The sequence below is a fragment of the Cydia fagiglandana genome, chromosome 10 (assembly GCF_963556715.1).
Source record: "Cydia fagiglandana chromosome 10, ilCydFagi1.1, whole genome shotgun sequence".
In the NCBI taxonomy this organism is placed as follows: Eukaryota; Metazoa; Arthropoda; class Insecta; order Lepidoptera; family Tortricidae; genus Cydia; species Cydia fagiglandana.
Window position 1 is genome coordinate 3,969,153 of NC_085941.1, and position 24,253 is coordinate 3,993,405.

At 37.9% G+C, this 24,253-nt stretch overlaps 1 protein-coding gene across 1 annotated transcript in view; it reads left to right on the forward strand.

The window, feature by feature from the left end:
- LOC134668161 (uncharacterized) overlaps positions 1 to 24,253 on the forward strand; it is a 101,537-nt gene that overhangs the window by 71,005 nt on the left and 6,279 nt on the right. The window contains exons 4-7 of the mRNA XM_063525679.1: positions 1,020 to 1,228; positions 11,136 to 11,276; positions 13,704 to 13,906; positions 16,556 to 16,740. Coding sequence (XP_063381749.1) covers positions 1,020 to 1,228; positions 11,136 to 11,276; positions 13,704 to 13,906; positions 16,556 to 16,740 — 738 coding nt within the window. The remainder of the gene's footprint in view (positions 1 to 1,019; positions 1,229 to 11,135; positions 11,277 to 13,703; positions 13,907 to 16,555; positions 16,741 to 24,253) is intronic.

The following is a 24,253-nucleotide window of genomic DNA, read 5'->3' on the forward strand; positions in this document are numbered from 1 at the left end:
TAGTTAACGCTAGACTTAGTCTGAATGACAGATTCGTCAGACGGTTTAATTATAAATATCGATTTGTGGTCCGATTCTAGGTTCGTTGCCTTTCCTTGACAATGTTGAAAATACGTGGCGAAGTTACTGAAGAAAAAGAAGTGTCAGCTAATGACAAAAACATAAATGATAATTGTACTTATTCAGATTCAGATTGGTGTTATTCAGAAACGCTCGCCAAGATTCAATTTGCTATTAATTGTATAGTGGGTCTTGTGTTGGAGGCCAAGACTCATTTTGGGTCACCGCGCCAACCAAGTAAGTAAGTAGTAAGTATTAATTGTATATCTTAATCTGTCATGTTGACTTGTATGTATTTGCAAGAAAGAGGTAACATATTAATAAACTAATTCAGGCATGTAAAAGAGGCTTTGAACGCAACTGTGTATAAATAATGTATGAAGAAATGGTGAAGACGCTTTGGCATATCCGTTATTAATAGAAAGATCGGAGATAGTCTTCATCCTCGCGTTATCTCGGCATTTCGCCACGGCTCATGAAAACCTGGGGTCCGCTTGACAACTAATCCCATGATTTGACGTAGGCACTAGTTTTTACAAAAGATCGGAGGTAGTAAAAAAAGAAAATTGCTTTTTATTTGCTTTATATCATCAGTAGGCCAAGCACAATGATTAGCGCGACAGGATCTCGCGGGGAGATAGAATTTCTAACTATGTTAATGAAGAGAGGGAGGGAGTGAGGAAACCGGACTAATCCCAATAAGGCCTAGTTTACCCTCTGGGTTGGAAGGTCAGATGGCTGTCGCTTTCGTAAAACTAGTGCCTACGTCAAATCATGGGATTAGTTGTCAAGCGGACCCCAGGCTCCCATGAGCCGTGGCAGAATGCCGGGATAACGCGAGGAAGAAGTTAATGAAAGAGGGACGGGTATCTATCTCGCCGCGAGATACTGTCGCGCGAATACTGTGCTAGTCCGGCTGATTAAATACAAACATTGAAGCTATTTTTCATCTTCCACAGACAGGTGAACCTCAAAATAGCCCAGGCGTTAGACCACTGCTTTAATTGGAGCATGGCGCCTTCCCAAAGCGAGCTGGTGGTGTTCGCTCGGATCAGCGACCCCGCGGTGGACTTGGAAACCACGCCACCTGACGGGCCCTGGCTTGAAGCGACGGCTTCGGCTGTCCCTTGGAGCTTGGGCGTTGACATTGCCATATGGAACGCCGTTGGTAAGTCAAATAAATATACGATCTATATACTTCAATAAAAAAATTACACAAGCAGCGGCTACCTTAATAATCTGCAGAAATTTGGTATTATATTATCGTTAAATTTAAAGCTCATACGTCACAATGCCAAAATTTTATATTAACTTCTTAGTTGAACGGTGTGTCTGGGTCGGTCGTCTGGCTTGAAGTGGTCTGATTTTTGTCCTGTGATTGTAATGTCGAATTTTGAATTTCAATGTCGGTCGTTCCAAATATGTATGTCAGTCCGCCAGCCAGTCAGTCGGTCTATGTCAGGATTGTCAGGTAACCACGGAGGTTAGAAGCCATGACATTATTTAGTTTTACCAGAAATATTAAAAATAGCGCCACAATTTTTCTGAAATGTCCCCATACTATACCGGTATGATAATAATGACACTTTTTCTGCTCCAACAGAATACTATATTTAAAATAAACCATTTTACGGAATCAGTTCCGAAACCAATCTTAATCACAATTATTCCTCGATTTATAAATGACGTCAAGCGTTTATGATATCCTTTTTGTAGTTAAAGTGCTTCTACGTTTCCCCTAATCGTTGATGATAGTATTTACCTATCATTACTGGGTATGGCTGTATTGCCGTTATTAGATTCCACTGGCCGTTCCTAGATAAGCCGGTAACTGCTTCGGCCAGGCGAGTTTTTAGGTCAATTGCTAAGCGATGTAAAAAAACACCGCAATCGCCGGCAATATCCACGTTTCGAACGTGGACACTTAACTATTTAGTGGATTGGCATTTTGATCAAGCATTGATTTGAATTAAAATGTAGTACTTACAGATACAGACATTGAAACAAACCTAACCCCATAACTACTGAACAAATTTACTTAACCTAACCTAAAAACCCAATTACTAAGTAACTAGAAGAACTCGGCTTTAACTCTCAAGTACTTACCACAAACCAAGTATCTCAATGAACCTAGACCCCCTTTTAAATAAAGTTCTAAGATTAGATAACCTAAAACTGCAGAATACTTACTATATACTTACTTTATCCAAGAAGCGGCAGGAACAGAATTAAATCTAAATAAACTAAAGCCCTGATATGAGTCAGAATTCCCCGTCACATGCTTTCTTAAAACTATGGCCTGGCTAAGATCGTAGTGGTTTATGAAGGACCCATTTTGTTGTGACACATAGAAACTCAGATTCTTTATGAGGACAGGAAAGAGTACTAAAACAAACAACAGATTAGAGTTTAAAATGTTTATTAACCAGAATATTTGATCTTGATTTTATTTTATGTGTTTTTGTATTTTATTTTGAAGCTAATTTGTTTTATCCCTCGACTTACCTACCTAACGTTTAAAATTAAGCGACGTGAGTCTATTATAGCGTTCGTAATCTAAAAGCTTGCAGAAAGAACGCTATAGAAGAAAACTACAAGCTTTGAATATAGTAGAGCGAATGCTTCAATTATTTGTACTATAAATTATAAGTTATAATTTACTCTTACTAGAAACAAGAACTAAACTGATTTTAAGCAAAAGCTATTAAACATGGAAATTCATAAGCTAAACTCTATTTAATTCAACTATTTGCAAAGCTAAGGATTCTATTTCCGTTTGAAGCGATCATGGCGAAGTTCCAAACTTCTGAGTCCCTGAAAAAGTTATTGGACACAGTAGACTTACCGCAAAAGCAATTAAAGTTAAAAATCCTACTTTAATACCTTCTACAAGTGAAATTGAAAAATAATTAAGCTCTAGGTATGTCCCAAATTAAACTAGAATAAAGCCAAATATAATTATTTACATATATATAATAAATGATTCCATTCAAACTCCAAAACTCTTTTATTACAGTATAATGCACAGATTACAAATGGGATTTCCAACAGTAATCTTTCAGACTTGCTCTGCTTATCTGATGCACTGTAATTTGGAAAATGAATAGAACTCTAGTGCATTATTTCACACTAATATGATCCTTTTATGTTTACAAAGGCTTTAGTCCAACTTTATTCATATTTTAAAAGTCACTCAAATTTTCTTGAGCAAAAGCAGTTTATTCTCTTTAAATTCAAACTTAAACTTCTTTAAATTTAATTATTCTTGTAAAAATTCAATTTGCTTATGCGTTTATTCTCAAAAGGAAAGCTTGGGCATTCTAAATATTGCTCATACATTCATAACATTCTTACTGTCATTTATTCTTAACTCACAGTTTCTTTCATTCAGTTTTATTTTATCACTCTCGCTAAGCCAGTTAAATACTTTAATATTTCTACAAATCTGTTATTTGATTCCCATTTTAATCATGAAAATTCCATAGAATTAATTACTTTTAATCATCTTTTATTTATTTAATTATAGTAGAAATATCCAAGTAAATTAATATGAAAAATATTTAAGCACTCACAGAAGTTCTCGAGGCTAAACAGGAATCCGAAGCTCCGGATCTAATAGCCGTCGCTCTGCTACTGAAGCCTCGTTGCTCGGAGTGGTGAGGCGTCTGCCCTTTACAGGCAGATGAGTTCGGAGACTGCCCGCAGGGCGGAGTCTACCCGTTGAACTCCTCTGTCCGGAGCCTATACGTAGAGGCTCTTCTGAAGATCCTTCGTAGGGCTTCCCTGGCGATCTTGACCCCGTCGTAGGGCTCCGTAGGGCTTCGCTGACGATCTTGACCCCGCAGTAGGGCTTCGCTGGCTTCTTCAGCGATCTTGTCCCCGCAGTAGGGCTCCGAAGGGCTTCGCCGGCGTCCTAGGGCTCCTCCAGTGTCCCGGCTCCTCGGCTGCTCCGTAGCTCCTTTGGCTGCTTCCTCTTCCTTCTTCTTTAGAGTTCTTCCCAGGACCGCTGCTGTAGACTGAATGAATCTGTCCCAGATTCTGTCCTGCTTTTATACTCCCAATTTTGTGCCCCATTCCATTCAATAATTCAAATTTACAACTTTGGTCGCGTTATGCGACCAAAACGTATAATACGCTTCATTCAAAATATGCAACCACAAAAATGCATTCGATTTTGAACCTTATTATGTATACATTTTGAGTCCATTTTCCTTTGCACCTATGATTTGTGTAATTTTTTTTAAGAGGATATTTCTTCATGAATTTTCAGTAAAATATACATTTTTAGATGAAATTAAATGCAAAATCAGATGTATTTATGTCTTATTTATGTATTACAATAGCCCACTATAGTCATTTTTCCTTACTTTAAAAATTATGAACAAAATAACCTAACATTATTATTTGTAAGTTTTTTCCAAATTTATCATTATTTTCTCTATAAAATATGACTAAACCTATTTTCTATCAAATATTCTAATGTTCTAAAGCATTAGTTAACATTTATGTTAAGAATTTTCATCAGCTTTTTCTGTTTGACTTTGTAGTATACAATTTTCACCTAGTAAATCATTTACAAGCTTTTCTTTGAATTTTCCGATTCTTCTACTGTTAATTATGGCTAAACTATTTTTTAGGCATTTGGTCTTATTTCTTACAACAATATTTAACGACAATAACTCCATTTAACCACAAATTCATCCTTCCTACTTTTTCCTTTGTTCATTTTATTTTTAATATGGCAAATGTTCGCTACTTAAAGTAAATATCCATCTTTGCATGCTATATTACATATAAAACAACTAAAAAAAGGTATCTTCATCAACCTAAAGCCTCTCATGTATACAATTGTGCTTCCAATTCATTAGTTAATAAAGTCAGAGAACAACTTTGTGAGTATTTTGTTTTCCCAACTAATTTAAACCATCCAAAAGCTTCCTTAAATGTAATTAATTGCCCATAATTTTAACAAACGATGACAGAGGTCATTCGTATTGTTACAACATGAAGTTTTAATGGATGAGCATATAATATCCATTTTAATGCAGAAGCAGTTGCCATCCAAACGTCACCTTAACGGTAACATTCAATTTCTGACCGAAGCTGCAGTACTAGTACGAACGCGTCGGTGTTATTGTCATTTTCCATAGTAATATGAATGGTAGTGCTGCTGTTGTTGGAAATGGACCGTCACCTTTACAGTTACCTTAAGGTGGCTATGACAGAACCGCTGTGTGTCTATAATACTTTCGTCAATCATCACCTACCATCAGTTTGGCATTGATATAAACGCTATCGTGAACGTTATTTACTTTCTATGCATCTCGCTCGTACTGACATATTAGTGCGAAAGAGATATATAGAAAGTAAATTACGTTCACGATAGCGTTTATGTCAATTCCAAACTGTTGGTAGCCGTACTTATAAAACAAAGTCCCCCGCCGCGTTTGTCTGTTTGTATGAATGTACGTTCGCGATAAACTCAAAGACTACTGAACGGATATCATGCGGTTTTCACATAATAAATATCAATAGCGTAAATCTTGAGGAAAGTTCAGCTGTATAATTTTTTAAGGTTTTGTGTAACCCTTGCGAGGCGGATCGCTAGTCGTTTTATAATTTCTTCAGGTAGTATATTATAGATATCTCGGAGGTTTTTCATAAGATAAGTTACGACCTCTTTCAGACGTAGGAACAGAAACAAGAGAAAGAAGAAGAATTTTACAAATAATAATATATCGTACTGTATTTTTATGTGGCCTGCACGTAAATCCGTGATGACACGATAAATTCAGAAGTGCAGCTAGCAGTATTGAGGGAAGTATATTTTCCTCTCGAGAATTACTGGAGTCATATTCCAACCGCTTACTAGAAGCACAGTGAAATCAGCGACCAGAGAAACCAGTAAAATTGTCGTCTGGTTATGTCGCCTCAAATCGAACGGGCTCCGGTGCGCATTGTTGGATGGATATGCCAAACAGCTTGGCATCCTATGTAGTTGTTTTCGGCTGACGTCTCATATCACCGGCTCCTTTTGACCACAGACGGATGCCAACTGCCATTAAATGTCGTCACGCCTAGAAGGCTACATTTGGCGATTGTCACTTGCCGACGCGTAAAAAAGGTCTTAATATTTTAGCAGTTGGACGGACGTCAGTAGCTGTGACTGTAGATCCTGAGCTCAGTAGGTACACAAGCATCCTCTTCGATGCGTATCAACCAGGCGGCCAAAGTGACAATTGCATGCGCTTCGCCATCGCATCGCTTTGTGTCTCTTTAACACTTTTCCATATTAGTGTGACAGTGACAGTTGCGTTTCGTTCGCTACGGAGCGAAGGTGACAGTCCATTTCCAACGACAGCTGCACTACTGTTCATTTTACTATGGAAATTGACAAAATAAATGAAACTGAAACTGAAACTGAAACAATGACAGCGACGCGTTCAGTACCGGTAGTGCAGCTGCGGTTAGAAATGGAATGTTACCATTAGCGATTGGCATGATGTCTACGCGTCAGTAGCATGCGTCGTCGTTTACCCCCAGTTCTAGCGCAGCCAATGCGATTCGACAGCAGCTGATCAAGCTCGGTACAGCCGAAGAGATATAACGCATACCTACTTAATCGCTACGGATTTTGAGACCACATATTATATTGCTCAGATGCAAGGACTGGGAATATATAGCTTGCAATGCCAGTGAACTTTACGAGTGAGGAAAGAGTTCACGTACTTGAATTATTTAAATACAAAATTTTATCCTCCATTTCTCGGGTCGGGGTAAAAGTTTATATTTTACCGACTATGAATATAAAATTTGTAGGATAGCCAAATATTTATATAACGAAATAGGTACGGGTAAAGAATATAAAGGAGGAAGATAGACGAAAGGAAATTGTATTTCTACTGATTGATTCATAAATATCAAAGCGCTTAAAAAATGGAATACCTGTTTCCTTGTTATACTCCTTGCTTGCCAAGAGAACGAATATCGCACCTTGAATTATTGGTTTTCAATCCGCCAGTCAATTTTTAGGGTTCCGTACCCAAAGGGTAAAACGGGACCCTATTACTAAGACTTCGCTGTCCGTCCGTCCGTCCGTCCGTCCGTCCGTCTGTCACCAGGCTGTATCTCACGAACCGTGATAGCTAGACAGTTGAAATTTTCACAGATGATGTATTTCTGTTGCCGCTATAACAACAAATACTAAAAACAGAATAAAATAAAGATTTAAATGGGGCTCCCATACAACAAACGTGATTTTTGACCAAAGTTAAGCAACGTCGGGAGGGGTCAGTACTTGGATGGGTGACCGTTTTTTTTTGTTTTTGTTTTTTTTTTCATTATGGCACGGAACCCTTCGTGCGCGAGTCCGACTCGCACTTGCCCGGTTTTTTCTGTTCAATAAATATTATACTATTACCTGCATATTTCCCGTGGCTACAGATCCTTACATACCCCAGTTTTTCTCAGTTATAAATATCCATCCGTAAGTAATTAGTAATTACATTGGTTTAGAACATAAATCGTTTTCAAGACAGAACTCGCAATTAAGTGTGGACAATAACGCTACGTTCAAGGAGCTTAATTTTACTCATTTGTTAAGCAAATTTCTTTAAATTACCAAAAATTTTACCCCTGGAGTCCACGGGATAATCCTATCATACCGACATTAAATATGGTATGAGACTTAATGCAATTTCATCCCGTCCCACGTTTTCTTCAGGGAATAAGTTTAATTTTCACGATGAAAAATTTTAATTGCAATCACTCGGTAACTCATTGGTATACTTTATATGGATCTAAAGATCATTTTAAGAAAATAGTAAACAATAAATCTGAAATAATACTCGTCTATAGAGCTCATTAGAATTATTTTATGGGAGTTTCATAAAAAAATGGCAGTGAATGATTTAGTTAAAAAACCTAAAAATTTTATCAATTTTCTTTACAAAATATGAGTATGAATAAATAATACGAGTAAATTCATCGAGGTTATCGAATATATAGAGAAGTGTGAAGGTGTGTGTCACGTACGTAGTGCACACTACAACAACATTTACAGCTAGTAGAAATGTACAATTGTACACTACTATGTTTATTCAAAGTGTTAATTTAAAGCGAAAATTCTTAATTGTGTATAGTCGTATGGTTTTAAAATATCGGGATCCACTTAAGAGACGATTACCTGACGATGAAGCATTATTAACTTTTGTTAAACCAAACCGCTAATGACTTGTGCAAAATGAAATAATAACAAAAGATTCAATACAGATAGCAACTTTACCGCTTAAAGAATAGAGTTAAACTTTTACAACATCACAGGTGTTTGTTTAAGTTTTCATGTTTAATTTCCAAAAGGTTCTATATCGATTCGAGACACTGCTATTGTACTTAATTTAGCTCTATTTATTTTTCAAGCTGTAAAGATGTTATCTGTTTAGAATCTTTTGTTGGTATTGCTTTTATTATTTAGTAATAAGTACTTCATCTTATTTTATATTTAAATCAGCAACGTAGATCCTATCTTAGACCAACTAAATACTAATACAAGAACTCAGTCTTCAATTCCCTTTACTTTCTGGCTGCAAGCATAGTTAAGGCTTTTACAGACCTTGCACCAAATGGCATGCGATTTAAGACGATTGTTGGCTAAGTAGGAACAACAAATTCAATCGATCGATCTATTGCCCCAATGTTTTGCAAATCGTATGCGATTGTCGGTGATGTTTGGAAAGGACATGTGAGAATTTGTTTACTGATACCAGATATATATTTAAACTTAAAATATTTCATTGAATATGTTATTAGCATGTCGGACTATGTTGAATGAGATATTTCCTATGAACTATTTCACTGCACTCACCTTGACGCGTTTCTTCTGTCTCTACTCCGTATGTTTAACTTGTCTGTCTCTTGTATACCTATTAGTGTTATAAAATAAATAAATTATCACAATTTCGAATTTGTGTTACCGTTAGCTAAAACCTATCGAAATCGTAATACACCAGCTAAGCTCCCCGTTTCCAAGGACGATCCAATTTGCCTCAGCACGTAATTTGGTGTATTGTACAACAGTAGAACAGTACTCCGTTCACATCGGTATCGGTATGTCACCAACACAAGCCGAATCTGAGCTAAGCCAAACATTGAATAGCGTTCACTTCGATTCTGCATTGGCATTTAACGTGCACAGAAATGTAATTTCATTCCGTGTAGTTGTGCTTCGACTAAGGTATTTTGGTCGCAAATTGTCGATATACTGAATTACAAACGTCTGATTGCTTGTGATATACCGGAGGAGATTTGATGCAACGGTTCGTTATTACATAACCAATCCTACGTATTTATTGTTTGGGACATGAGAAACAATTGACTGAAATATCTCACATACATATAATACATAAAATATTTATGTAGTAACAAATATGTTAGGTAACACAGTCATCAATCATGAGTACTTCTTAAGTGAAAACAAAATATTTGGCTCCTTGAATATTTCCATTGGACAAAGTCCTGCCGTCGTATTATGGATAGATTTATCCATCTTTATCCATATAAAATAACTGTCACTTTCTAACACCGTGGGAGAGAAAGTGACGGCCGTTTTATCACGCTGTCACGTAGACAAGAACGACGATCATATCCGCACTGGGTATTTATAGCAAAAACAAGATGTGGTACAGTTATTATAAAATATGTTTCGCTTTTTTTTGCTATTAAGTGTAATGTTCCGGTATTTAGATCTATCTAAATTCCTGCTTTCGAAACTGCCAAGAGTTCTACAGGAGCAGATGTGCTTAACTCCATTGAGTCGCGACTTACGAGACCCATGGGAACACGCTGGATTATTCCAGCGCAGAATTCACAAGACTTCATTGACCGGTTTTTACCTACTGGCCAGCGTTGCTTAGACCTCTAATGGCATACTGAATACCCGTAACGGGTGTTTGATAATTACACTGGTTTTGTAAAGCAGAGAGATGGATTTCTTTGTGAATTGGTTTTCAGCAAACCGTTGCATTGCGGGATTAGCTTCCTATAACACTGAATATTGGAATTCTATTCAGATTTGCTTTTGTTTCATCGGCTTTTTTATTCAAGCCATTCTGTATCTGTAGACAGTTGACACAAAGGTCTGTTATTAACTTTTATTATAGATAATTACGAAAAAAAGTTTATTTTCGTAATTGTTGCCAGTACACCTATAATTATATTGATATCGATAGGCCTAAGTGGGTGGTGCGGCAGTGTTACGACCCCTGACCTTAGTAATAGTTTATTTAAAGCTTGATGTTCGATGAAATCGAGGTTTCCCGTTGAATAAATATAAATAATAATACCAAAATATGTATCATAAATATTAAGTATACTCAACTTAGTCAGAAAAAGACTAATTACATACTACCTAAGTATGCTATAATTATTATAATCATACCTCTAGGTAATTTTCTTCTTCCTTCAAACTAATTTTATAATTAAACTAACTTTAATTTGTAGGGCTAAGATGGTCGGCTCTTTATCCCTTGTCACCATGTCTGTCACGTTCTAACAAATACGCAAGTGCGAAAGTGACAGGTGATAAAAATGCGACCATGATACCGCTGCTGATTCAAATAGGTTAATCAATAGAAGTACCTACAAAAATTTGATCTGTGATATAACATACAGCCCCATCCGAACTTTAAGAAACTTCCTATAAACAAAAACGTCACTTTTGACCCTGACACATCTAATCCATATCGTTTCTAGATCTATTAACTGACATTTCTTTAAGTTCGAATCGGACCGTATAGTTTATCTATGATAATAGTCGTGTCCACTGCTGAACATAGGCCTCCCCCTTGGATCTCCATACGTGCCGGTTGGAAGCAACCCGCATCCAGCGTCTTCCGGCGATCTTAACAAGGTCGTCTGTCCATCTTGTGGGTGGACGTCCTGCGCTGCGCTTGCTAGTCCGTGGTCTCCATTCGAGCACTTTTGGACCCCATCGAAGTAGCCAGTGGACGTCTAATGGCTGAGATGATGTTGATGATGAATAGTCGTGTACAAGATGTAATGTATAATGTTGGTTTCAGGCTGGGCGGGTTGGGGGGAGTGGGGGGCCTGCAGTAAAACCTGCGGCGGCGGCTTGCAGGTCCGGAGGAGGTACTGCTCACGGGCGACCTGCGAAGGCTTTGGGGAGCAGGGCCGGGCCTGCAACACATTCGATTGTGAGGGTGAGTAGACATCAACATGTTGTAACATGTTACATTAAGAATAAGAATAATGTTTATTTATCGACCAACATCTTGAGAGACTCTCGCTAGGTGGTTAGATCAAGGGTCAGATGCAGAAGGCGATCTTGGACATGGCGCGGATAGTCCGCCAGTTCTCTCTGAGGCCCTGACCACCAGTAGCTTAGGCCTTGCCCCGCTGATGGCGGCATCCTAGGTTATTAGGCTTTTTATCATGTGTTTAGGTATTGTATTTTTTATTGTTTTATAAGTGTTATTATAATTTACTTTAATATTCATATTAAGGACTGTATCGTTTATTATAAATACAACTTTACTTAGCCGTTTTTTCTGGTATTATATTTTTATTAAAAAATTACACATATAGTTTAATTAGTGCTTTAATAATAAGTAACATTTCGTCCTGGGAGATCACGTAAAGCATATGGTTTGGACAATATTTACCCAATCCTCCCGAGTAACTACAACGATTTTGGACAAATACTACAAGAAAATTTACGGTTTGCGAACAAGACGAGATATTACACAAAAAAAATCGTACTATGTAAACAGCAATTACATATGATTCGTAAAGCGAAACATCTGGGCATAGTCTAATCATTTCTTTTAGTTGGAAAAAAAGTTTTGGATCTGTGCTTGGTGGCCTTTTAGAGAATATGGCATGTTACTTACGACAACCCCGACTTTGGTATACAATATAACCATCATGGAGCGTTTCTATCGACCTGTTCTAGCCATGGTTCAACGCCATGAATGTCCGTTAGGCTTTGGATTTCGGTAGATTCTTTTAGCTGTTTCCCTCATTTCGCTGGCGTCAGAAATTGACGGGCATCCAAAATGTTGCATAAAAAGTCGTTTTCATGTAAAGATAAAAAATCACCACATTTATTCTGTGGATGTTCAATTGAGCAATCATGAAAAGGACACTTAGATGGCATATTTTGGCAGCATATTAACCTTTTGTTTCTTTAAATCGTACCAAGGAATCGGTGAAATAGTCTCAAATTAAGCTCGATAGGCTTGTCCAAATTACAATTGCTAGACGGTATTAAAATCATCATAAAGTCCCTAAAATAAAATAAATGTAAAACCTTCTTATATCAGATATGGCTTAAAAATACCCCCAGAGTATACCTTAAGAACATAGTAATACAAAATAATACACACGTCAACAGTTAGACCAGGTTTTATTTGTATTTATAATAAACGATACAGTCCTTATATTACCCTAGCCCTAAGAAGGATGATGAATAAAGAGAATGTTTATTTGAAAGAAAAAAACCTTGTTAACAAATATCAATATCCTGTGGCCCCACACTAGGGTATACCTGTGACGTGGAGCCGGATTCGTAATTCGTATGCTAAAGATTAAGAAAAAAGTAATCTGATTCTAATAGGTGATATAATAGTTAAGGAAATTATAAAATTCAAAGAAAGAAAAAAGGAATGAAAAAGTATGTGTGTGTGTGTGTGTGCGTGTATTCTATGTATAACTGACCTTCGCCCGCGACTTCGTACAAAGTAGAAACTTTAGGGAATTTCGTACAAAGTAGAAACTTTAAGGCAAATTTTTCAAAATATACAGCTTTTACTAAGACATGATTAGTAAAAGCTGTACAATATTAAAATAAAGAACTGAGAAAAAAGAATGATAATGATTTTTAGTTGTTATTTTGGTGATTAAATTCAAACTGACCGACAAATATTATATGTATAACAGGCATAATGTAGCAGCAGAATATGAAATTATGGTACCTAATTATTTACTTTGGATAATTCAAACAAACTTTATTAATACCTCTCTCAATTATTTAAATATGTATTAACGAACCAAAAATAATTATAGAAGTGAAATAGATAACATAATAAACTACTAAAAACTAAAGCTGCTTCTTTATTAAAATATATTATTTAATCTAGTTAGTAATCTACCCAATGGGCAAAGTTTACTAGAAAATAGTTCAGTATCGTTTTAATCACTTAAATTGCCTGAATAAAAATGAACTATGTATATGCGTGTTACTGAATGCTTATTCATTAATCATATTCTATTCGACGGTAATTATTTCTGTGAAAATGAAATAGCATTTGATATTCATTTGGTTCAATGTACATACGTATTGTACATTTGTTAAGATAAAATATTGATTTGAATCCAAATTTTGAAGAATCCTCCAAAAGCAAACATGCCGCCCAATTCGGGAAATGAATTAGAGATTCACTAGATAGGTATGAAATAATAAAGATATGTGACGTTCCATGACAAAAGGTACCTTATGGCGGTTGGCGCTTACGATTTTTGAGATTTTTACGCGGCCTTGATTTGCCGCTGCCGCCTGCGCCGCTTGCATCCAGTCCGCGGTCATTACTTGTCCAAACTTATAATACAACTAACATAATTGCCATCAGGTACAATAAACCCGCTAGCGCCGAGCGCCCGCCGTAACTTCCACCCGGCCCAGGCCCGGTGGGGCTCCGTCGCGGATCGCCCTCACGCCTTCAGCCTGCGGCCAAACTCCTACATCTGGATAGCTTCGTCAGAACTATTCCCTAATGGGAGGATGTTCCCGAGGGAGTTTACGCTGTTCGTGTCACTGAGACTGCGTCCTGAGGTAAGGAAAGAACACATGTGGTTTATGTATGCCTAGTACAAATTTCGAGAATGAGAAACGTGAGACAGAAATGAAGAATGTTAATTTCTATCCTATTTTTGGCACCTATTTACAAGATGCTAACAAAAGTGTAAGCATTCTAGAATGTAATCAGTAGTTTGGCTGCTTAAGCTCGCAAGAGGTGTCAACACAAGAGTTAACATCTATGGAGGTACACAAATGCCTACTGTATGCGTACTACACATGTTGTTCCAGAGGGGGTTTAGGCTGTTGTGTCGCTAAGGAATCCAGTCCAGAAGTAGGAAAATTAGTAATGTTTATATTAGTAAGTATCTAAAATAACGCAAGGACTTGTTCAGTCTTATTTCAGAGAATTTATGCTACTCGTGTCGTGATAAATATCAAAACATTTAGGCGGGAGTTAAATATATATAGAGGTTACTATATTGTTTATTTGCATGAAATTTAAGCAGGTAAGACTGCTTCTAATATAATTGCCTTGTGGCAAAGGATTCAAAATCGATTTGGTTAGGTACTTACACTATGTTTGCCAGAAAAAAATATTAGCCAGGCATAGTACATTTTATTAGAAATAACAGCCTTGAAATCTAATTAAATTAATTCTCCAAAAAAGATTTTATGTATTTAAGGGTAAACATAAACACTTTCAACTGTTTATAATAACTGAGCTTGGAGCAAAAATTACGAAACAACTAATTTATATTACTAGATGTTTTTCTTGTTTATTTCGACCCGAAGTAAAAGTATCTTAGTTCTTCTTGTTGTTTATATTTAAAGGCGGAATGTAAAATGATATTTAACAATTACTTGGGGCCTGATTCGGATTTTGAAATAGACATCTATTAGATGTCTTTTAGACATCACCAAGATACGATAGCGATCTAACCTGTCAAATTTGACGTTTGCGCGATTCTGGAGATACTCTTGAACGGTTTCCACAGGATATGACTTAGAGATTATGTTGGATACAATATTAAAACTAAAGTTAAAACTAGAAATAAAATAAAAATACAAACTATAAAATATACTTACCTACAAAAAACCAAACTATAAAAAGAACACCCCGTCCAACAGGTCGGACTGCGGCATGGATCCCATTCACATCTAATAGATATCTTACTCTATCTAACGTAAGTGACATTGGTCGCCCGAATTGCGCTGCAAAAGAGAACTAGTTGATATCTAAACTATAACGTATCTAGAATGGATCTAGTACGTGTCGTCTCTTGTGAATATCTTGAAGTTCAAATGCGGCAGTTGATCTACTTTTCTACTTTGTTTTGTTTGAAAATATATCTATATTTCCTTGGAAACGTTGAAGAAATTTTACCTTCATCAATATTTGTGTTTATAATTATTAAAACTAGGTCTTTCAGTTTACAGTTCTCAGATCATTTTGTATTATTATTTGATACTTCCCTACTACATACTTGTTCTGTTCTTTTTTTACCTAATAATTGAAAAATACGTCTAGGATAATGGTAACTTTTTGAACTTTTGTATTATTACTTATTCTGTGCTGTTACTTTAAAAAAATATTATTAATTTAATTCGTTCTGCGAATTCGTCTGTGTGAAATGGTGACGATGATTGATAAACACTAACTTCATAAACGTTTACTAAAGTTGACAAGCCGATAATAATCGTTTGTCCCTTTCCATCATACTAATACGTCGGAAAGGGACAAACGATTATTATCGGCTTATCAACTTTAGTAAACGTTTATGAATAACGTTCTAACAGTTTTAATCTTGTGTCGAAAGATGGCAGTAAATGTACTGTAGCTACATAATATACCATGATATTAACTCTCTATTTCAAATTATCTTTGGTGATACTAGTAAACAGGCGTAGTGAACTGAATAGTGTCATCAAAGGTGTGATGCGCGGCTCAGCGGGTGCTCACTCAGCGAAACCACAAACGAATAGGAACTATCTACGTTTTCGTTCTATTACTATAGCTATGAGAATATACTGTCTAGTGATATTATGCGAAATAAAGATTTTCATTTTCATTTTAAACAATTGTACAATCGCCTGCGCTCACGGTGTTCCACCCTTAGGGTGATACTCGTTTGAACGGCTTGCAGGTAGCAGGTAGTGAGGATTAAGGCAATCATTTCTTTACTGGGACACCGCGAGCACAGGCGATTGTACAAACATACCTACTTGGTACATATTTCGGAAAGTTAAGTTCATTTCTTGATTTTTGGGATAATCTAACTACAATCCAATTGTCACTATCGACCGAAACCACCCCGGACTGATGTATTAAAATTATTGGCATTTGTTTCACCAATATTCTTATCTTTTGAACCTTTGAACCTATGTAAAATATGGTATTTAAGTATCTATATTAATGTTTTGTGTTGGTGGTTATATTCAATTCTACTTTTCATATTTTTTCTTTGCGCCACCTATACCGTATATTCTAATTCTTTTGTCTCCGATACCCAAAGGCTGTCTGGGAGGGATCGCTCTTAAGCGATAAGATCGCCTGTTGTTCCTCTATTGTCTTTGTTTATGTTACTGTACATTTATTGTAAACTACGTGTGTGCAATAAAGAGTATTGTATTGTATTGTAAATCCGTGACCGTTCCATACTAACAATATTTATTTGTCCACAGAGCGGCGGCTACGGTCAAGGCACGCTGTTTTCCCTCCGCTCCCGTCGCCGCACGGGCTCATTCCTCTCCTTGGAGTTAGCCGGGCGGGGCGCGGCGCGACTGGTCCATGCGGGCGCTGGCGCCTCTAGAGCTATATACCTGGCGGTGCCGCTGTATGACTTCCGCTGGCACCATATTGCTATCAGGTGAGACAGAGATAGCTGCTCATTCCTTTCCTTGGAGTTAGCCGGGCGGGGCGCGGCGCGACTGGTCCATGCGGGCGCTGGCGCCTCTAGAGCTATATACCTGGCGGTGCCGCTGTATGACTTCCGCTGGCACCATATTGCTATCAGGGGAGACAGAGATAGCTGCTCATTCCTTTCCTTGGAGTTAGCCGGGCGGGGCGCGGCGCGACTGGTCCATGCGGGTGCTGGCGCCTCTAGAGCTATATACCTGGCGGTGCCGCTGTATGACTTCCGCTGGCACCATATTGCTATCAGGTGAGAGAGCTGCTCTAGGTCGTTTCTCTCGGGGGAACACCACACAGAACAGAGACAGGTGAAACCGAGAACAGAAATAGAATATGAAGTGTACACGGAAAGAACATAATTATGTTTGTAGTCACTGTAGTAACATTTTGAGTTGTCGCGTTTTTAAAGTTGGAAACGCTGTAATAACGTACGTTATTTCTGTGAATAGGTTTTTATAAGTAAAAAATATGATGTTCCTATCAACCTTACCTATGTATATAAATGATATTGGTATCAGATGATCACGGGTTCATTCCTATCCTTGGTCATTCGACGCCATATAACTTCCGTTAGTACCATATTGCTATCAGGCAATAGAGAGAGAAAGAGAGAACTGCACAGAATAGAGACAAATGAGACAGAGTATGGTACCATATATCCCTGGCCGTGCCATACCATACCATATGACTTCCGTGGTAAGTCCACTTCTATTAAAGCCAAGGGGTAAAAATATTCAAATATTTTTACATACGAGCTTATCTAATCACTCTAATCAGGTAATTAGACATTGACTTAAATCCGTAAAAATATGAATAAAAAGAATCATCGGTTCTTTCACTAATGCGTAGTACAGTCAGCAGCAGAAGTTGCTAAGCGGGCGAGGTGTTCAAAATTACCTTGACGCGCTCTTATTCTCTCAACAATAAAGTCGCGTCAAGATCATTTTGAACACTTCGACCGCTGAGCAACTATTACTGTTGACCGTACATACCATCATAAAGTATCGGGATGAGTTCTAGATATTGATCAGTCCAGCATTTCAAAGTGATATTATATTTAAAATGGCTATTCTGTAAAAAAGCCTTCAAGACAACAATACTGCTGAGTAAATAAAATACAGACCAAATTAAACATTAACAAGGTAGAAAAATTACCGCTCGGCAATTGAAAAAAAGGGTTACGAGTCTGACTAATGTGCGCGAGAGGAATGATAAATGTTAAGGGTGCGAAAGTGTTGAGCCAGTACTGCGGTCATAGATTACATGAAGTAGATTCCACATTAGCCAAAATACAAACGCGATCGCTGCACACACAGGTACTCCAAAAAGTTAGAATGTAGGGTACCTACATTGCTGCGAGCCAGCTATTTCACACAGTTTTTATCGCTAAGTATTTGTCTCTCTTAATTAGTTTTTATTTTTATTGAATTCCTAGTCAGTAATGTAATACGTACCTATCCATATTATTAATTATTAATGTTATATATTATAAAGGCTAAAGTGTGTCTGTCTGTCTGTCTCTCACGCTTAAGAGCGCTCTTACAAGAAAAGTCGAATTAATGCAAAATTGATGATACTAGTCGACGAAATTCAGGACTTTGTGCTCATTATTAGAAACAATGAGTACTTGTTCCAGTAAAAGCGTCTTCTTATCTTTTTAAATATCGTTGTAAATATTAGAAAAAGGACTTATTAAATTAGTAATGAATTTTTTTCTGATGGTCGTTTCCGAAAAACCCCGTGAAGCACTGAACGGCAAGCTCTTATTTGGAAATGTTGAGAAGTTTACTCTGCTAAACCTGGCTATTTTGTATTACTAATACCCTGTACTTTAGGCATATCAAACGATATTTTTCCTACATACCTTTGAGAAAGAGAAAATCAAAGTAAAACGAACTCAATTTTCTCTCCGAAACAAGTGTCAATTTCTACGAAAATCTACTTAATATCGAAGTCATTTTCATACTCAAGCAATCTGCAACGTTTGCTTATACTGTTGGTATACATTAGTGTTTATGAAATTCTACTATAATTTTTTGGCAATTTTTTGAAAACTACTCTATATTACCGATGACGCGCGCTCGCCAGCTCAGTGCCGCGGCAGAGCTTGTACAGGTAGGACGTGTGTCGGTCGGCTCCGCACATTTTCAACGGCGACGACGAGGTTTTTTATCATTGTGTGCGGCGGGCGCCGTGTAAAACGCTATACTGTGTGCGTGTAAACCGCAATGAGAGACTTTGATCCTAGCACTGTTTTTATAGTATTATAATTTATAATGGTACAGTTTAATAAACTACCGGACAGGATTAAAAATATTTGAAACGACCTGACATTCTATATGTATTTATTTGACTCAAGATAGTACTCAGGGTCTGATGATGGAGCCGGAAGGTGGTCACCGGTACCAATCAACCATGCAACTAAACCACTTTGTGTTTAGGCTCGTTTTATTCATCTCAACAAGATCTTTGACACAAGATAGTACTCAGGGTCTGATGATGGAGCCGGAAGGTGGTCACTGGTACCAGTCTACCATGTAACTGAACCACTTCGTGTTTGGGCTCGTTTGATTCGTCGCAACAAGATCTTTGACACAAGATACTACTCAGGGTCTGATGATGGAGCTCGAAGGTGGCGACGGGTACCAGTCTATCACATAACTGAACCACTTCGTGTTTGGGCTTCGTGTTTGGTTTATCACCTAGTGTCAAAGATCTTGTTGAGACGAATCAAACGAGCCTAAACACGAAGTGGTTTAGTTGCATGGTTGATTGGTACCGGTGACCACCTTCCAGCTCCATCATCAGACTCTGAGTATCACCTAGTGTCAAAGATCTTGTTGAGACTAATCAAACGAGCCTAAACATGAAGTGGTTTAGTTGCACGGTTGATTGGTACCGGTGACCACCTTCCGGCTCCATCATCAGACTCTGAGTATCACCTAGTGTCAAAGATCTTGTTGAGACTAGTCAAACGAGCCTAAACATGAAGTGGTTTAGTTGCATGGTTGATTGGTACCGGTAACCAACTTCCAGCTCCATCATCAGCCTCTGAGTATCACCTTGTGTCAAAGATCTTGTTGAGATGAATAAAACGAGCCTAAACACGATGTGGTTTAGTTGTATGGTTGATTGGTAATGGTGACCACCTTCCAGCTCCATCATCAGACCCTGAGTACTGTCTTGTGTCAAAGATCTTGTTGAGACGAATCAAACGAGCCCAAACACGAAATTGTTTAGTTACATGAGAGACTGGTACCCGTGGCCTCCTTCCAGCTCCATGATCAGACCCTGTGTATCTTCAGTGTCAAAGATCTTGTTGAGACGAATCAAACGAGCCCAAACACGAAGTGGTTTAGTTACATGATAGACTGGTACCCGTGGCCACCTTCCAGCTCCATCATCAGACCCTGTGTATCTTCAGTTTCTTGTAACTTGTTTCTTGTAAATAAGCGAGTACCTATAATTTCTTTCGAGTAATATACGTTCATAAGTACGAGTATGGGGCTATTCATAAATTACGTCGTTTCAAATGGGAGGAGGGGGGGGTCTGGACATCGGATGATGGTAGCATGACGTAGGAGGAAACAGAGTCATCCGAAGCATGATTTTTGGATGATTTGAGGGATGGGGGGGTCAAAAATAGATGACGTAATTTATGAACAGCCCCTATGTACATTTGCACTGCATTTAGTATTTTCGTACTTACCAAATAACGGTTTTAGGACTTTATAAGTTAAGTACAGTTAGTGTTGTTATGGTTGATTTCAATATGCTTCGCGAAGGATCAAGAATGTTTAATCCATCATTGTAGTGCGAGTGTAGTAGAAGGGATCGGAATACTGAGCTCGCACGGCCTGCCGCAGCGCGTAAAATACCTAAACTCGCTCAACCCCAAATTGTAATAGCACTCTTAAGCAGCGGAACCGATTTAGTTGAAATTTGGTATAGAGATAGTTTGAGTCAAGGACGGACATAGGATAGTTTTTATGTCGGAAATCGTCTCTGAAGAGAGTGCAAAGGGGGTTAGGAATTGAAAGAATTAATAAATTGCCTAATAATTGAAGTAGCTAAGCAATGCGCGAATTGAATGATTGCTATTGGCATTATCCAGGCGCTATACCTACTTTGGCTGCTGTCACTAATTCCACGCAGACGAAGATGGGGGCAAAAGCTGGTATGTAACTACAATTACGAAACGCAAGTAAATGACGCTAGGTGGCGACAGCGCACGCGCGGCTTATGGCAAACCCCAAAATTGGGGTCGAACGGATGTACTTTTAGCTACCTGTAGCAAAGCGACGAAATCGCGGAGCCACGCCTGCCCATATGGCCGTATTGCAAGCATTTACGTTATATTCTCCGTCTAGTTGACAGTATCTGTGGCTACGGTAGAGTACCTCCTTAATTTTCCAGGGTAGCTGCGGTAGCGTTTTCTCGAACGACTGGGAACAAATTGTATAGGCTTGAGATTGAGGGCTTATGCGTAGGATGAAAGTTACTGTGATTGACCAAGTTGAGTGTTTCGTGTGTTGGTCGACCTTACACGCAATGGCTCCTCTACATGATGGGCCAGCGCCGGCCACTCCAAGGGAAGCATTTATGCGTTAGAGGGAGCAAGTGATATTGCTATCTCATTCTACCGTACGCCTGCGTCCCTTGGAGTGGCTGGCGTTGGCCCATCGTGTAGATGAGCCATAAAGTGTATAATCTCGTAAGCCCCACCACACAAAGTTCCCCCATTTTTAATTCGAACCTTGTTGTACAGTAGATAGGGTGACTTTCGTTTGTTTTAGAAAACAATGAAACAAAAGAAATGGAACTTTCTGTAGTTTTGGAAAGGTTCAAATTAGATTGAAACAGTGTACATTGTAATGCACGTTGGGCCTTACGAGGATAATGAAAGCTAAACCAGTACACAATTTTGGTCCGGTTCGATTGAATTTTAATAGGAAATTTACACTTTAAATCGAATATTAATTGATTCAAATTAAACACATTATTAAGACTAGTAAAGGCACAGTAACATCACGTCAACATTCAATTTGCGCCATGTTTGAATTTACCAATACCATGTCGATAATTGCTTTTGTGACATTAATATCACTATTACAAACAACACACATTAACCTTGTTAATATAGGACAAATAATAATATTCTCGAACAAAGCCAGGCCTGTTATTGAGAAAATAAACAAAATTATGGAGGACGTAAACGTACTAACCTACTAAAGTGACGGAAGCACGTAATATTACGTTTTATGTACGAGATAAAGTGTACAAATAACAAAAATAAAGATAAAACATCTGAATATATAAACTAAAATCAAGATAGTTTAGCATGAGAGTGTTGGGAGTGCAACTTGAAAGAACGCAATGTCGCGGGTAAAATATAATTGTAGGTAAGTTATATACGCCGCCAGGCCGTCCGAGCTGATCAGTCGCTTTCCGACTGGTGCGACCTAACTTCGGGCGTTCCTCAGGGTGGTATACTTTCTCCCTTGCTTTTTTCCGTTTTTATTAACTTGATTACAACCAAAATTAAGTGCTCCTACCATTTATATGCTGATGACCTACAACTTTACACCCAATCGAGGCTTGAGGACGTGGATGAGGCTATCTCGAGATTGAATGATGACCTCAACCGCATCTCATCTTGGTCCAAAGACTTCGGAATTGCTGTGAATCCCTCCAAGTGTCAGGCTATCATTATCGGGAATCCGCGTCTGGTATTAAATAAGGACTTCACGTATGTTGCACCGATTCTCTTCGAAAATATTGTCATCCCTTTTTCCACCAAAGTTAAAAACTTAGGATTGCTGTTTGACTGTGGCCTGACCTGGGAACCCCAAGTGTCCGATGTGTGTCGTAGAGTTACGTATACCTTGCGCTCGCTATATAGGTTTAAACATTTTCTACCGATTTCTACCAAAACTCTCCTTATTCAAGCACTGGTGTTACCTGTCATTGATTATTGTGATGTGTGCTGCACTAATGTGACGCAAGAATTACTGGACAAGCTCGACCGACTACAGAACAACTGTATTCGGTTCATTTATGGCCTCCGGAAATATGACCACGTATCCGCCTTTCGCCATAAACTCAACTGGCTTCGTATTCGTGAGCGCAGAAGTCTCAAAAGTTTATGCACCCTGTTCTCCATTCTATTTGACCCAGTGGCGCCAGATTACTTGAGATCTGAATTTAAATTTGTAACTGCCCGACCCGGATGCGAACTTCGCACTGCTCGTAAACTTGTTTTAGCTGTCCCGCATCACCGTTCTAGTGCTATGTCCAAATCATTCACCGTGCAAGCCATCCGTCTCTGGAATGATTTGCCTCTCAGCATACGACAAGCCGATACTAAGTTAACGTTCAAGCGCAAGCTGCGCAAGTATCTTTTTGAAAAGTCTCATAATTAAATCATAGTAAATTAGGAGCAGGTATATATATGTATATATATATATATTATATATATCATTATTGTATACATATACGTATATATCGTTGTTGTATATATATTTATTTTATCTTCGTATTACATTTATATTTGTACCTATTAATTTTAAGCATCAAGTTTTAGTGTTTTTACATACCCCGCACCAACTATGCTTCTCTGTTTGGCCTAAAGGTTGACTGGTAGAGAATGCCGTGTAGCATTAAGTCCGCCTTTTGTCACTGTATATTTTTTACTGTGCAATAAAGTTTAAAATAAATAAATAAATAAATAAATAAATATAATTCTGTTAGGCAGAGTGATGGCTGGTGAACCAAAATTTTGACGGATTGGTGGCCGCTTTCGGGTAAAAGAAGCGCCTGACGCTCGGTGGCTCGTTGGGTAGATGACATTCGAAAAATTGAAAGAAAGAAAGAAAATACATTTATTTACGTCAAACCAACAACTTAAATTACAAATTAATATAGAGACATAGACGTTAAATAGGACCCCCACTCAGCGTACAAATTGCGGGTACTTCTGGATGAGACTAGCCCAGGACCGGGATAAGTGGTATGTACACGAAGAGAGGCTCAGTGGGGACTAGAGACTAAAATGATGATGATGATGATATAATTCTAAACCTAACATTTAACACTCTATAACATTACCCCTTAATGGCCATTTCCCGTACAAAATCCGCCATTAAAAACTAACGACCACAGTAATGGCGCCCACTATTTAACATCAAAATGGCCGCCATTCATCTCCGCAACGCTTTTTTTCCGGCTACCGTCTTAATTATATCATTTTAATGAATCGCAAAACAGATTAAACGTCTATCTTAATTAGGATTTAATCCAAGTAGGTTGATAAGAGTCTAATTAAATTTCACCTAGGCCACGCGGGAAATTGACAACGATATTAACTGTTTCAAGCGTTTTATTAACGTATATTCATTAACGTTTTTAATTAACATACAAGAGGGTTTTTGGGTATAATTTACGTTCGGAAAGAATTTTAAATTAACTTT